The sequence below is a fragment of the Argopecten irradians genome, chromosome 1 (assembly GCF_041381155.1).
Source record: "Argopecten irradians isolate NY chromosome 1, Ai_NY, whole genome shotgun sequence".
In the NCBI taxonomy this organism is placed as follows: Eukaryota; Metazoa; Mollusca; class Bivalvia; order Pectinida; family Pectinidae; genus Argopecten; species Argopecten irradians.
The window spans coordinates 5302842-5320072 of NC_091134.1; the positions used below are offsets into that span (position 1 = coordinate 5302842).

Genomic DNA, 17231 nt, shown 5'->3' on the forward strand with positions numbered 1-17231 from the left:
AGAACACTTTCATCACGCTTAAAATGTATCGAGTACTAAATTTGTTTCTTTATTCTTTATTGAAAATGCAAGTGATTTATGCTGTTAAGATCAATGTCTGAAACTTCCATAGCTATATCATAGCTCGATTTAAAATGTAGATTTAAGAATATAAATGAAATTACAAATACATATTAATTGATTGTATCTTATTGTTTCATCTTAGGGATTTTTAAAAGTCTCTTCAGTCCATAACGGTCAATATTCCAATTTATTACTTGTGTATTGCAGAATTTCGTACTTTCGCTGGTATCACCAATCACGACATCGATGGTTGGTCTGATGTAGGCCTAGTGACAGATGAATACAACAACAAATGCTACGGCATCCAAATGGACAACAATGTTGTACACTTCTGTATTTGTGACTGTTTTATTTTAATATTTAATGGTTAAAATAACATTTCTTTTTCATAAAGAATTCTAAGGTTAATAATTGGTCTATTGCATTTTACTGGGAACTCTATTTCTTTTTGTCCGTTTATAAAGTGGCATATCGCCTTGAACTTTGACAATATATTTTGTCCAAAATGTACGCACTGATTATTTTCCATGCATTTACCATTTCATGTAATTCGTCCCTTACAGACAAATATACCCGTTTGACCCATCCACATGAAACTATTCAAGCAATAAACTATTACCAGATTGGACATACAGTTGATATGAAGCCCATCCGGAATGAAGATAAAAGCCATGAATATTTATCTTTCGGACGGATGGGCTTCATATCAACTGTATGTCCTATCTGGTAACAGTTTATTACTTATATTTCCATTACGATCATTCGAATTAAAAACTATACACGTATAACCTTTAAATTTCCTGCTTGCGCTAGTGTTGACGTCACCAAATTCAACAGCAATAGCATCAGCTTCTGAATATAGTTCAACACAAAACGGTTTGAAACAAGCGAACAAATGAAAATTATGCCATGACGTTTTTTAATACAAGTGATTTTGTCAACACGATAATACTATTAGATTTCATAGACTGCACAACTTTAAAACCACTTTTGAAATTATTTGACCGTTATGTATAAGCGTAAGCATACATTGAATACATTGTCAGTGACGCGGCGGAAACGTTAAATATTCATACGCTTAATCAAATTGGAGTTCATAGCCAGATATTGCCCATCTGGATTAACATAGATTAAACGGGAAACTGCAAGTAGAATGGAAATATATAGTTATGTGATAGAAAACATTTAAAAAAACAAACCATGTGGATAAGAAAATACCAATTTCATTGACAAATCATAACAGACAAAATACATTGTATTACATATATACCGTGTAACTAGTGTCGTTCATTAATCTGTAACATGTCGTAATGAACATTCAGAGCGTTAGAATAAGATTTCAAATAATTCTTCACGAATGAATAATTTTAGCTGAATAGCGTGTTTATTTATTTTATATACTCGTCTGGTAGATGCACACAACTTGTAGGAACCGAAATACATATTTCCTAGCGGTGGCTTGAACGGCCACCACTCAATATCTCCCATAGTATTTTCCTTATCTTCTTTGGACATTCGGGTTGACCCGACATAGAATAAAACCAGGACATTGTTCGTTCACTGTCGACAGAAAAAACAAAACAAATTAATACTGTTAATGTATTTGATTTCTCCAAAGAATAAGACGTTCCAGAAATCGAGTAATTAAATTAATACATATCTTCAGTCGACATAAGATCACTTACTGAATGCATAGCACAAAGTTGTTTCAGAGTTATCGTTATTACTATGAAGTTGTGTCATTAATGATATATTTTCATAAATTTTGAAAAATGTATCAAAAAATGATTACGCTAAAGATGAAAAACACAATGTTAGAGCACAACATACAAATCAGCATACTGAACAGTGTTACCCCTGCCAAAGGATAATGCCATATGGTTTTTTATATTGGATGTTGTTCGTGGAATTTTCCGCAAGTAATGACATCACTCATTATGGCTTTCACTCAATCTACTCTTGTATCGGGGTAGATCCAATACTTTAAAGAGGTAGTATTAAAAAGAACAAAGTAAAGTATTTTTAGCCATTTTTTGGCTTCTTTTTACGACTAGGAAAATAGAGAAAATGCTACCGTACAATGTAAATGTATATACTTACCGAAGCAGCTGGAATTATCTCGCCAGGCAATAGTTTTATGTACCAATGGAAAGAATGCGACGCCCTTCAACAAACTGAATAGAAATATGTAATTTAATATTCAAATCTAAAATGACAAGTGAATTAATACTAAATAGCAAAACTAATTACAAAGCGATAGAGGTTTATTCATTTTGCAAACGTATTTGATTGCAAACTTGGCACTTTTCTTGTAGTTACCAAATATGAAAATACACGCAAAAATATCAATGGTACATTGAAAAAAAACCTTAAATATAAGAACACATATGTTTTATTCTACTCCATTTTTGCTGTGATTTTAACTACAGTATCCAATGTATGACAACTCAGAACATGATTAATAGTATAAATTATACTAACGGCAATCGATTATGTATAAATGAAGAATAGCTTCTTTGCTAAAATATAGTTGCTTGTCTTTCTATCAATTGGTTACTAAATAGATAGAAAATAAAATTCAATCAGTACAAATGTCTCTTCCACAAATTTTCGGTCTCTTGGCCATCTTCAGGTACATAGAAACACAAGAAAGCTAGGTGAAATCCATCCTGAATCTTTTTGTATGAAAGAAAATATCATATCAAAAGGTTCAAGATGGATTTCACCTAGCTTTTCTTGTGTTTCTATGCACCTGAAGATGGCCAAAAGCCGAAAAATTGGGAAAGAGACATTAATACTGTTTCGCATTTATATATATATTCTTCCTCTAGAGGACTAGTATTTGGAAAATAGAAAATAGTTTATACGTTTTTACTGCAAATGTTTTCATAGCTTACTAATATGCAATACATCGTACTAAATTAAATGTTTCTGTCTCATTGATATCCTCATAAAAGTTCGAATTTGATATGAAATATTGTTTTATATTAATACCTATAAGTATATCCTCAGTTTTTATCCTTCAAACTTTGCCTCACCTCACCAGCGAATTACTTTACATATGTACCATCAACATTCATGTTGACTAATGACAGGACACTCTCTGTAATTGACTTCTTCTTGACGGCTGGTTATGGAAACAAAAATCAGTGATAAACAAATGTTCTAAATAATAAAGGAAATGTTAACACGAATACAAGTGTTATTTTACAAGTACACGTATTTGTCTAGTATTAAACGAAGTCTATAGAATTATTAATGCCAATGAACTTTGACAACGAATTGATAATTCTTTACTATGGTATTAATGCTTACCAATATTTCCCAAGTCCATTTGAAACAATGCAATAAGAACACAAGTAAAACATACAAATACAATTTAACATTATGAATAAATATAGTAACATTATGCAGTGATTCATTTGAGAGGTGAATATATTGCATCGGTTCACTTTCTTTGTTGTATTTCACATCACGATAAACAAAAACAAAAGTCAAACTGAGTATCACTTACCTTTCTATACGTTTGGTAGTTGTGGACATTCTGACCATGGTCTTATTATAATGTTATATAAAAATAATTCTTAATGGTAAAAACAAGCAAACAAAATATAAATAAATAAAAGAATACATGTAGCGTTTAAAATGGTTATGATAAGCATTAGATGTTAGTAATTTCAAACACAGTGAATAATTAAAACATAAATTATTCTCATGAATTGAATCTGACCGTCATTTTGACAAAACATTATTTTCATAAATACACAATGTTGAAAAACGAAGTTATGATACATACTGGGTCCCTACCAGAAGTCATGATTTTGAAAAAAAAAATTGTTTGCATCTTCGTCAGCAGCTCCAGACATTTGGAAATCTGGACGCACAGTAGAATATGTATACTGTTTCGTGACGGCTACTGGTTAGGTCCCAGTACTTGACATATTGTATACAAGAGACCTGATAATGATTTCAATGTTTATGTAGTAATTTTAATATCATATACATATACAATATACTGTGATAAAAATGCCATAAAACTATAATATGAAATATTTGTAATGACTTCTTCACTCTTAACGACTACAAACCGGATATTATCTCGTCACCAGCGGCTACAATTCTGTTCCCGTCAACACTGAATAAAAACCTGCCAGGGACACCAGTGTTACTTCTGTGTTCAAGGTTGATGACGTCATCAAAATCAGTGTTGTTTACTGTGTAGCTGTTATTATTGTCACCTGCGTTGAATCCGACCTGAGGTAAATATAATTTTATCCCGATGAATTCAGCCTACATTATAACATATCATTGCTGACACTGAACACGCCAACTTAATTATGCTTTGTCATATTACACTACAGATACCAGCTCACTTTCAAAAGAAAAATTGTCCTTATATGTGTAACTCTAAAATATATTTATCCCGTGTCGGTTTAAAATATCTGCAATTAAATATGCAATGGGTGTTTATATGAAAACCTGGAAAGTAGGACGTTTAAAATGTTTTTACTGTTTTTTGCGACTGTTGTTATTATTGATTAACTTACAATTGCTTTAGTAACGTTATTAGCATATCCAGCCCATTCTATTTTCAGATAATGGAACATTGTAAAGGATCTGTCTCCATCTGTCATTAAAACAATCTGGAAAGTGTTTCTCTGAAATTATAGATATATACAAATCATGTTTAAATGACCACCGCCGCATTCATCAATAGTGGGAGACGTACCAGATTACAGCTTAATTTTGAAGTAAAAATGTTACCAACAACAAATATAGTGTAGTCTTTGAAACAATGCAATATTAGCAAAAGTTATCTCATAACAGAGATACATCAACAAAGTTATATTAACAACATTATATAAATAAGGTTAGTTATCTTAACAAAGATATCTTCAACCAAATTGTATCCATTATAACATTATAACATTTACCATAACCCCATTTTACATTGCATCCATTATAACATTTACCATAACCCCATTTTACATTGCATCCATTACAACATTATAACATTTACCATAACCCCTTTTTACATTGCATCCATTACAACATTATAACATTTACCATAACCCCATTTTACATTGCATCCATTATAACATTTACCATAACCCCATTTTACATTGCATCCATTATAACATTTACCATGACCCCATTTTACATTGCATCCATTACAACATTATAACATTTACCATAACCCCATTTTACATTGCATCCATTATAACATTTACCATAACCCCTTTTTACATTGCATCCATTATAACATTATAACATTTACCATAACCCCATTTTACATTGCATCCATTTATAACATTATAACATTTACCATAACCCCATTTTACATTGCATCCATTATAACATTATAACATTTACCATAACCCCATTTTACATTGCATCCATTATAACATTATAACATTTACCATAACCCCATTTTACATTGCATCCATTATAACATTATAACATTTACCATAACCCCATTTTACATTGCATCCATTATAACATTATAACATTTACCATAACCCCATTTTACATTGCATCCATTATAACATTATAACATTTACCATAACCCCATTTTACATTGCATCCATTATAACATTATAACATTTACCATAACCCCATTTTACATTGCATCCATTATAACATTTACCATAACCCCATTTTACATTGCATCCATTATAACATTTACCATAACCCCATTTTACATTGCATCCATTATAACATTTACCAAAACCCCATTTTACATTGCATCCATTATAACATTTACCATAACCCCATTTTACATTGCATCCATTATAACATTTACCAAAACCCCATTTTACATTGCATCCATTATAACATTATAACATTTACCATAACCCCATTTTACATTGCATCCATTATAACATTTACCATAACCCCATTTTACATTGCATCCATTATAACATTATAACATTTACCATAACCTCATTTTACATTGCATCAATTATAACATTTACCATAACCTCATTTTACATTGCATCCATTATAACATTTACCATAACCTCATTTTACATTGCATCCATTATAACATTTACCATAACCTCATTTTACATTGCATCCATTATAACATTTACCATGACCCCATTTTACATTGCATCCATTATAACATTATAACATTTACCATAACCCCATTTTACATTGCATCCATTATAACATTATAACATTTACCATAACTCCATTTTACATTGCATCCATTATAACATTATAACATTTACCATAACCCCATTTTACATTGCATCCATTATAACATTTACCATAACCCCATTTTACATTGCATCCATTATAACATTTACAATAAACCCATTTTACATTGCATCCATTATAACATTATAACATTTACCATAACCCCATTTTACATTGCATCCATTATAACATTTACCATAACCCCATAGCAACTAAAAAGATATTGTGCCATAAATGGAACACGGCTGTTATATTATTTGTAGTTTGTAAATGACAGAAATTAAAAATTTTAAAACAAAACAAGCCAATTCACTGCCTTCATTTCGCTCGAGACTTATCATTCCAGAATAGATAGGAGAGAACCACAAAAGAACATCTGAACATATCAAACTCAGATGCACAAACACGTGGTAGGAATCCCCCTTATGGACACACTTGGCATCAAACATCAATCGATGGACGTCAATCCATGTTACTATGAACACCTTTGTCGGCTGAAATGTAGTTTGGTTGTCATAGTAGTTAGCAATGTCAGTTTGGGCACGGGTAAGGATGTCCGAGTCGTTTGTAAGCCTGTACCAGACCTCTCCTGTCGAACGGGTGTCGACATCCATCCAAAACACGGCGATCAATGGCAGAGGTATTGGTAGGTTTTGCGGAATGTATACAGCGTATGCAGTAAAGAAAGACAGGTGTCCATTATTGTTCACCTGTAACCGAACATAGATGGGTAAGATTACAGGAAAAGTTTTTGTCATTATATGTAAAAGACTTTGTTATAATTGAAGGGAACGAATTTCGATATCATTACGAAAGAATAACATAAAACTGAAAATCTATTACATCTTATTATAACAATTTATGTATATTGAAATATACAGACTACATTAAAAGTACAAACGACATTGATTGATACGCGAATGGGTCTGACTGCCAGCATAGCTAACAAAGATTTAAGTCACATACCAGGCTATACACTTGTATCACACATAATACGTGAAACAGATCATCTGGTATCTGTCACTTCTCAATGTATTTGATAAGCCAAAGTTTCGATGAGGCAATATTTGTTTTTGAGTGACCGATCTCGCGAGATATTAATTGATACGGTAAGTGATGAATGATTAGCTATATACATACATTATTTTAGCCTAAGCGTTAAGGTTTACACGTCAGAATTGGATTTTGACCCACGAAAATAACCCACTATACGGTAATTATATCACCATAAAAAAGAAATGGGGGGGGGGCATATTGTATCTACTCGAGATTCTTATTTCTTTGATTTTCTTCTGCCACAAGCGTTCTGCAAATAGGGCGTTGGAATTGCACTTAACCGACTTTCTTCTTCATAACTTCTCCAGTGACAGTCATGGGTTGAGCGTTCGCCCCTGTGAGGGTACTTCTCCCTGGCCGAGACACAACAGTATTTTCAGATGTGTTTCAGTGAGTTAGCACTATAAAAGGGTCCAACTAATACAAAGTGTCGACAGCACAAATTACAGCTGTTATCCAAAAACGTACGCGCTTCACACACACAGCACACTCCAAACATAGCAGACAATACTTGAATGACACCTGATAGGACGCAAAGCTAGTCCAACGGCCACCCAATCAACTGGAGGTTTACTCAGGAGCTAAAAGGTAGTCATCACGAAACTTGTTAGATATACCCAGTATTAGTGGATTGTACTATTTGCGTAAAGGTGTTTTTTTGGGGGGGGGGGATTTCAAGATGGTCTCAGTAATTTCTAGGTTTCGATGGTATATAGATGTTTAAAGGGATGGACATAAAATGTATAATATACTTTTATTTTATACTGCTTATCTATACAGTGAACTGCGTTCAAGCTTCCGGATTAGACTCCTCCCCCAAATGTTGTAACATTCTGTTACGACAGCCAATGAAATCTCTGGGAAGTTACACTGTAGCGCAAACAATGTTGACTTCAAAGAAATCTACTGATTTGACTTGGTCACACCTTTGTACCAAACATTTGTTAGCATACACTTGGAGATAAAAGGATTCAAACATGTTTTTTTAATTCAATAGTACCCTATAACCATCGAAAGACAACAACACTATATATTGATAGCTTCGTAATACGTTCGCTGGAACGCACACGGTTGTAGCTCGGGTTTTACCACATTTTCTGACCCCTCGGGTGGAATACCCCTATCCTCCATGTGTACATATGAAAGAGTCTTATAATCTCCGACGTCATATTATAAAGGGGAGAACGTTGTATGTCCGACGTCATATTACACAGGGGAGAACCTTGTATGTCCGTCGTCATATTACACAAGGGAAAACCTTGTATGTCCGACGTCATATTACACAGGGGAGAACCTTGTATGTCCGTCGTCATATTACACAGGGGAGAACCTTGTATGTCCGACGTCATATTACACAGGGGGGGACCTTGTATGTCCGACGTCATATTACACAGGGGGGGAACCTTGTATGTCCGACGTCATATTACACAGGGGAGAACCTTGTATGTCCGTCGTCATATTACACAGGGGAGAACCTTGTATGTCCGACGTCATATTACACAGGGGAGAACCTTGTATGTCCGTCGTCATATTACACAGGGGAAAACCTTGTATGTCCGACGTCATATAACATAGGGGGAGAACCTTGTATGTCCGACGTCATATAACACAGGGGGAGAACCTTGTATGTCCGACGTCATATAACACAGGGGGAGAACCTTGTATGTCCGACGTCATATTACACAGGGGAGAACCTTGTATGTCCGACGTCATATTACACAGGGGAGAACCTTGTATGTCCGACGTCATATTACACAGGGGAGAACCTTGTATGTCCGACGTCATATTACACAGGGGAGAACCTTGTATGTCCGACGTCATATTACACAGGGGAAAACCTTGTATGTCCGACGTCATATTACACAGGGGAGAACCTTGTATGTCCGACGTCCTATCACACAGGAGGGGGGGGACCTGGTATGTCCGACGTCATATTACACAGGGGAGAACCTTGTATGTCCGACGTCATATTACACAGGGGAGAACCTTGTATCTCCGACGTCATATTACACAGGGGAGAACCATGTATGTCCGACTTCATATTACACAGGGGAGAACCTTGTATGTCCGACGTCATATTACACAGGGGAGAACCTTTATGTCCGACGTCATATTACACAGGGGAGAACCTTGTATGTCCGACGTCATATTACACAGGGGAGAACCATGTATGTCCTACGTCATATAACACTGGGGAAAACCTTGTATGTCCGACTTCATATTACACAGGGGGAGAACCTTGTATGTCCGACGTCATATTACACAGGAGAGAACCTTGTATCTCCGACGTCATATTACACAGGGGAGAACCTTGTATGTCCGACGTCATATTACACAGGGGAGAACCTTGTATGTCCGACGTCATATTACACAGGGGAGAACCTTGTATGTCCGACGTCATATTACACAGGGGAGAACCTTGTATGTCCGACGTCATATTACACAGGGGAGAACCTTGTATGTCCGACGTCATATTACACAGGGGAGAACCTTGTATGTCCGACGTCATATTACACAGGGGAGAACCTTGTATCTCCGACGTCATATTACACAGGGGAAAACCATGTATGTCCGACGTCATATTACACAGGGGAGAACCTTGTATGTAAGACGTCATATTACACAGGGTAGAACCTTGTATGTCCGACGTCATATTACACAGGGGAAAACCTTGTATGTCCGACGTCATATTACACAGGGGAGAACCTTGTATGTCCGACGTCATATTACACAGGGGAAAACCTTATATGTCTGACGTCATATTACACAGGGGAGAACCTTGTATTTCCGACGTCATATTACACAGGGGAGAACCTTGTATGTCCGACGTCATATTTCACAGGGGAGAACCTTGTATGTCCGACGTCATATTACACAGGGGAGAACCTTGTATGTCCGATGTCATATTACACCGTCGAGAACCTTGTATGTCCGACGTCATATTACACTGGGGAGAACCTTGTATGTCCGACGTCATATTACAAAGGGGAGAACCTTGTATGTCCGTCGTCATATTACACAGGGGAGAACCTTGTATGTCCGACGTCATATTACACCGTCGAGAACCTTGTATCTCCGACGTCACATTACACAGGGTAGAACCTTGTATGTCCGACGTCATATTACACAGGGGAAAACCTTGTATGTCCGACGTCATATATAACACAGGGGAGAACCTTGTATGTCCGACGTCATATTACACAGGGGAGAACCTTGTATGTCCGACGTCATATTACACAGGGGAGAACCTTGTATGTCCGACGTCATATTACACAGGGGAGAACCTTGTATGTCCGACGTCATATTACACAGGGGAGAACCTTGTATGACCGACGTCATATTACACAGGGGAGAACCTTGTATCTCCGACGTCATATTACACAGGGGAGAACCTTGTATGTCCGACGTCATCTTACACAGGGGAGAACCATGTATGTCCTACGTCATATAACACTGGGGAAAACCTTGTATGTCCGACTTCATATTACACAGGGGGAGAACCTTGTATGTCCGACGTCATATTACACTGGGGAGAACCTTGTATGTCCGACGTCATATTACAAAGGGGAGAACCTTGTATGTCCGACGTCATATAACACAGGGGGAGAACCTTGTATGTCCGACGTCATATTACACAGGGGAGAACCTTGTATGTCCGACGTCATATTACACAGGGGAGAACCTTGTATGTCCGACGTCATATTACACAGGGGAGAACCATGTATGTCCTACGTCATATAACACTGGGGAAAACCTTGTATGTCCGACTTCATATTACACAGGGGGAGAACCTTGTATGTCCGACGTCATATTACACAGGAGAGAACCTTGTATCTCCGACGTCATATTACACAGGGGAGAACCTTGTATGTCCGACGTCATATTACACAGGGGAGAACCTTGTATGTCCGACGTCATATTACACAGGGGAGAACCTTGTATGTCCGACGTCATATTACACAGGGGAGAACCTTGTATGTCCGACGTCATATTACACAGGGGAGAACCTTGTATGTCCGACGTCATATTACACAGGGGAGAACCTTGTATGTCCGACGTCATATTACACAGGGGAGAACCTTGTATGTCCGACGTCATATTACACAGGGGAGAACCTTGTATGTCCGACGTCATATTACACAGGGGAGAACCTTGTATGTCCGTCGTCATATTACACAGGGGAGAACCTTGTATGTCCGACGTCATATTACACGGGGAGAACCTTGTATGTCCGACGTCATATCACACAGGGGAGAACCTTGTATGTCCGTCGTCATATTACACAGGGGAGAACCTTGTATGTCCGACGTCATATTACACAGGGGAGAACCTTGTATGTCCGACGTCATATTACACAGGGGAGAACCTTGTATGTCTGACGTCATATTACACAGGGGAAAACCTTGTATGTCCGACGTCATATTTCACAGGGGAGAACCTTGTATGTCCGACGTCATATTACACAGGGGAGAACCTTGTATGTCCGACGTCATATTCCACAGGGGAGAACCTTGTATGTCCGACGTCATATTACACAGGGGAGAACCTTGTATGTCCGACGTCATATTTCACAGGGGAGAACCATGTATGTCCGACGTCATATCACACAGGGGGGACCGTGTATGTCCGACGTCATATTACACAGGGGAGAACCTTGTATGTCCGACGTCATATTACACAGGGGAGAACCTTGTATCTCCGACGTCATATTACACAGGGGAAAACCATGTATGTCCGACGTCATATTACACAGGGGAGAACCTTGTATGTAAGACGTCATATTACACAGGGTAGAACCTTGTATGTCCGACGTCATATTACACAGGGGAAAACCTTGTATGTCCGACGTCATATTACACAGGGGAGAACCTTGTATGTCCGACGTCATATTACACAGGGGAAAACCTTATATGTCTGACGTCATATTACACAGGGGAGAACCTTGTATTTCCGACGTCATATTACACAGGGGAGAACCTTGTATGTCCGACGTCATATTTCACAGGGGAGAACCTTGTATGTCCGACGTCATATTACACAGGGGAGAACCTTGTATGTCCGATGTCATATTACACCGTCGAGAACCTTGTATGTCCGACGTCATATTACACTGGGGAGAACCTTGTATGTCCGACACGTCATATTACAAAGGGGAGAACCTTGTATGTCCGTCGTCATATTACACAGGGGAGAACCTTGTATGTCCGACGTCATATTACACCGTCGAGAACCTTGTATCTCCGACGTCATATTACACAGGGTAGAACCTTGTATGTCCGACGTCATATTACACAGGGGAAAACCTTGTATGTCCGACGTCATATAACACAGGGGAGAACCTTGTATGTCCGACGTCATATTACACAGGGGAGAACCTTGTATGTCCGACGTCATATTACACAGGGGAGAACCTTGTATGTCCGACGTCATATTACACAGGGGAGAACCTTGTATGTCCGACGTCATATTACACAGGGGAGAACCTTGTATGTCCGACGTCATATTACACAGGGGAGAACCTTGTATGTCCGACGTCATATTACACAGGGGAGAACCTTGTATGTCCGACGTCATCTTACACAGGGGAGAACCATGTATGTCCTACGTCATATAACACTGGGGAAAACCTTGTATGTCCGACTTCATATTACACAGGGGGAGAACCTTGTATGTCCGACGTCATATTACACAGGAGAGAACCTTGTATCTCCGACGTCATATTACACAGGGGAGAACCTTGTATGTCCGACGTCATATTACACAGGGGAGAACCTTGTATGTCCGACGTCATATTACACAGGGGAGAACCTTGTATGTCCGACGTCATATTACACAGGGGGGGGACCTTGTATGTCCAACGTCATATTACACAGGGGAGAACCTTGTATGTCCGACGTCATATTACACAGGGGAGAACCTTGTATGTCCGACGTCATATTACACAGGGGAGAACCTTGTATGTCCGACGTCATATTACACAGGGGAGAACCTTGTATGTCCGACGTCATATTACACAGGGGGGGGACCTTGTATGTCCAACGTCATATTACACAGGGGGGGGGGCCGTGTATGTCCGACGTCATATTACACAGGGGAGAACCTTGTATGTCCGACGTCATATTACACAGGGGAGAACCTTGTATGTCCGTCGTCATATTACACAGGGGAGAACCTTGTATGTCCGACGTCATATTACACAGGGGAGAACCTTGTATGTCCGACGTCATATTAAAAGTTTTTCCCTGATAGAGTATCAAACAATAACTCCCTTTTATCGAATATAACACATAGAAGTTTACACTGAAGCTTGATTCAATAAACATACAAAACATTAACACCGTATCCATGCTATCCTATAGCGATATTATTGTGGCGAACAGGATGGAGATAGCAATAGTTGTAAAAGTAAGACCGGGTTCCTTTTTTAAAATTAGATAAATTGTTAGAATACCTACGTATATTGTATTGTAATGATCATCGAAAAGCTTAAAGTTGAAGTTGATGACTGGAGAACTTCCATCAAGTGTTCGTTTCAACAACTGATCTTCAGCACCCGCGGTTCCGTTGTGTGGGTAGGGATACATGTCCTCTAGAATAATGCCGCTCACTACAGTAGCAAACACCAAACTCACCAGGGAAATAGGTTTACAGTTCGCCATTACTGATATGTTGTATTTTACATTGCCAGTTTACACAGAAATTGCCAGTTTACACAGAAATAAAAGGCCTGATGACCAGGTAAATGTGCATCTACTATAGAAACAGGATGGTAGTGGACTAACTAGGTCGGGTGATATTCATTTACAAGGTTGGACGATCCTCGCCTGGGTGTACATGTAGTTGTTGATTGGTTGTTAATTGTAAATAAGATGGGGAGGCCGTCCTTAAATACCCGTGTTGTGGTGTATAGGACCTCATGTTAAAATGACATAATAGCTCTAAACACAGACAGGTTTACAAAACAAGAAATACATCATTCCTTCCTGCATACCACCTTTCTGAATATGAATGCAGTCATGCTGAAAATACCATCGCTTTCTCGGGATTACCTTGAAAATGACTTGCACTTAAATATACAACACAAATACAGCGATGGTTATATATATTATCTATACCACAGGCGCTTGCAGATCATAATTATATATATATATATATATTGTGTTATAGAGTAAACCAGTAGCCCTATACCGTAATACTTTTTACAGGAACTTTGTATTATATGATCTGCAAGCGCCTGTGATCTGTACACCTTGTCATATGACATTTTTAAATTCCGAATCACAATCTTTATGCTTTTTGGCGTTTCAGCATGCCATTTAGTTTTGGTATATAATGTGCACACGATAATCACCTTACCAAGTATTTTAATGACAACTATAATATCAACAATTCAGGAAGGGCTCCACTATAGGACTAACCTATCTGGACATCAGACCAAGTATGACCCAGACCTTGATCCCTTTCATGCAAGTTGCTAAGTTTGTTTGATATTATTACACAGCAGATCTAATGGCATGGGAAAACATCCTACCAAGCATGAGAAGAATACTCTAATGTCTTCCATACAAAGTATTCAAGTTTTCCCACGTTAAAGGTAGGTTTCGCCCAACCAAATAAATATTTTTATGTAAAATCCGATAAACGGAAGAAAAGGTGAAAAAAACATATTAATTCAACAAATGTGTCTTGAATACAAATTGAAGGACATCCTTGATTTATTACGATGTCAGGCTGACAGGATAATATGCAAATGAAGCTGTAATGGATTGTGTTGTCGAGTTTCGCAGTAAACAAAATGGCTGTGAGAAAAAATGTATCTGAATCGGCAACAAAGAGGAGGAAGCACCCTAGGATATCTCTAGGGAATGAAATTAAGATACTGCATGTAGCAAAAGAAACAGAAGCCACATCTCATGCGTAACTTGTCTGGATACTGTTGGACTCATGTTGAACGTGGTAAGTTAAATTTCAACACATACGCTAGCGCACATGCAGCGGCAGACTAACTACATATATGTTTAATGTACTAAGCTAGCGAGCGTTTGTTAGTAACATGAATTATTTTATATTAAATGAGATGTATAAACTGTCCATCGCACTTCGATTTGTTGCTATTTATTTACTAAACTTGCCGTGGCAAGACTGTCACTGATATCTGACTTTTTGTTGCACTCTTCTGTTTGTTGATGCGGCCTCGCTTTGGGAAAAATACGTCATGTTCTATGCAAAGCTTGACTTCGCTCTATTTTTAGAGGAGTCTTTTGCTGGTACAAGCTAGGCAATGAACACCCATTATTGTTTCGCTGTATGCATTGAAAATGATTTTAAGATGATATCTATGTGCAGGATATTTTTCAATTTCGTAGTCTTTATATTTCACTGGGCGAAACCTAACTTTAAACTCTATGATAGACGCTGAGCAGCCATTTGGAATCCAGTTAGCCCAAAACAGCAGATATACATGGCATGGATATCCTACCAAATTCGAGAACAATATTGGCAGATCGATAACGTAATTACAATAGGACAAACTACATCTCGATACGGAGCTATAATTACAAAATACTTGTTAATTAATGTGATAATTTTAAAACTTAAGTTTTGTATGATGGTACAAAATAAATGCATGTATAACGCATATATATCCTACATGCTATTGTAGGACAGGGGTTATCTCTCCCCTTGCATAGCTCTTCTCTGTTAGGAGTTAATTAATTGCAGTGATAGGCAAGTTGCAATGCCGGCATGGGTGATTCTTTGCAAAGACCACAACGATGGAAGATCGGCCTAAAAGGTTACAAAAACTAGCTAGAACACTTGGTCCTCCAAAATCTGTTCTTGAGCCAGACTATTAATGGCAGATAACCAGAATATTCTTTCGGATGAAGAGTCCGAGGCGGACTTCTCAGGTGAACCCGAAGCGCACGTGGCCCGATCACAAGGGCAGCGCGATGAACTTGAAATTGAAGAATCAACGAGGTCTACTCTAAATCAAAATAAACATTTCACACGACCTCTTATTGCAAAGTCAACCACACAGGGTAAAGAAGCAATAAATTCAAGATCAGTAACATCCCACGTGGACCCCCCTCAACATGACCTTGAAATGGCCACGATGGCTTCCGAACTCCGGGCGCTAAAAATGGAGGAAGAAAAACTAGAAATGAGAAAAGAAATCGCAGAGACACGCCAAATAATTGCGGGTTATCAATCACACCAACTTTCCCTAAATGAGACTGGTGATGGACATAGGCCCGATGGATTCCACGTGGTACAACCTCGAGCTCCTTCAGTGAAAGCTAGCCACCACGTCAACAATGCAGAGGGAGACACAATACACAAAACCCAAGGTGAGAATGATGATTTCGTGAATATTATGCGACAATCATTATTCAGAGACACACAAGCTAGTAAAAAGTCATCGCCGTAACAAATCACCGACTTCATTTGGGAAGACCCCACTATGAAATCTGAGAATAGTGATACCATAACAATTAGCACCGAAGGCAATGTGAAGGTCAGCAAAAAGTAAAACCAGACTTACAAAATATCTCAGTTGAGCAATGGGGATACGGTTGTATTGCAACATTATTGCACATGCTTGACTCCCAGGAGATAGATAATGCAGGCATGCTTGATTACCTAAAGTACACTCAAAACACCCTGCGTTACTTTCATAGATACCAACGAGTAAGTGTATTAGCATACGACAAAGAATATCGCGAGGCTCAGAAGAAAGAGGGTTTTAAGTGGTCATCGTCTCGAAGGGACATACAAGATTTCCAATTGGTATTGAAAACAACCAAAGGCAGTTCAGAAGTTTTATCTACGCCCACTAATATAAAACGCAGAAAAGGCCCGTTCCTTCCGAATGGAAAGGAGATTTGTCGTCGTTTCAACCTGGAATCGTG

The 17231-nt window shown here is 38.1% G+C and overlaps 1 protein-coding gene across 2 annotated transcripts; it reads right to left on the minus strand.

Moving 5' to 3' along the window:
* Positions 1 to 1270: 1270 nt before the first annotated feature.
* On the minus strand, positions 1271 to 14178 carry LOC138315907 (sushi, nidogen and EGF-like domain-containing protein 1). Of its 2 annotated transcripts, XM_069257276.1 has the most exons (8): positions 13776 to 14178; positions 6696 to 6974; positions 4611 to 4721; positions 4152 to 4317; positions 3578 to 3618; positions 3058 to 3190; positions 2164 to 2237; positions 1271 to 1623 (listed from the first exon to the last, which is right to left on the minus strand). In XM_069257276.1, the coding sequence occupies exons 1-6, from the start codon at positions 13977 to 13979 to the stop codon at positions 3149 to 3151; spliced, it is 843 nt and encodes a 280-aa protein (XP_069113377.1). In that variant the 5' UTR covers positions 13980 to 14178; the 3' UTR covers positions 1271 to 1623; positions 2164 to 2237; positions 3058 to 3148. The 2 variants fall into 2 exon arrangements, 1 of the variants encoding a protein (XP_069113377.1); XR_011207555.1 differs by lacking the exons at positions 3578 to 3618; positions 6696 to 6974; positions 13776 to 14178 and having other exon boundaries at positions 4611 to 4895.
* Positions 14179 to 17231: the final 3053 nt, after the last annotated feature.

Bases quoted from the DNA above. Each gene is read 5' to 3' on its own strand.
- LOC138315907 (XM_069257276.1), bottom strand. From the start codon at position 13,979: ATGGCGAACTGTAAACCTATTTCCCTGGTGAGTTTGGTGTTTGCTACT. The intron at 4,318-4,610 runs GTAAGTTAATCA...TATTTACCTCAG, and splicing joins ATAACGTTACTAAAGCAATT to GTCGGATTCAACGCAGGTGA. The intron at 3,191-3,577 runs GTAAGTGATACT...TTCCATAACCAG, and splicing joins ACTACCAAACGTATAGAAAG to CCGTCAAGAAGAAGTCAATT.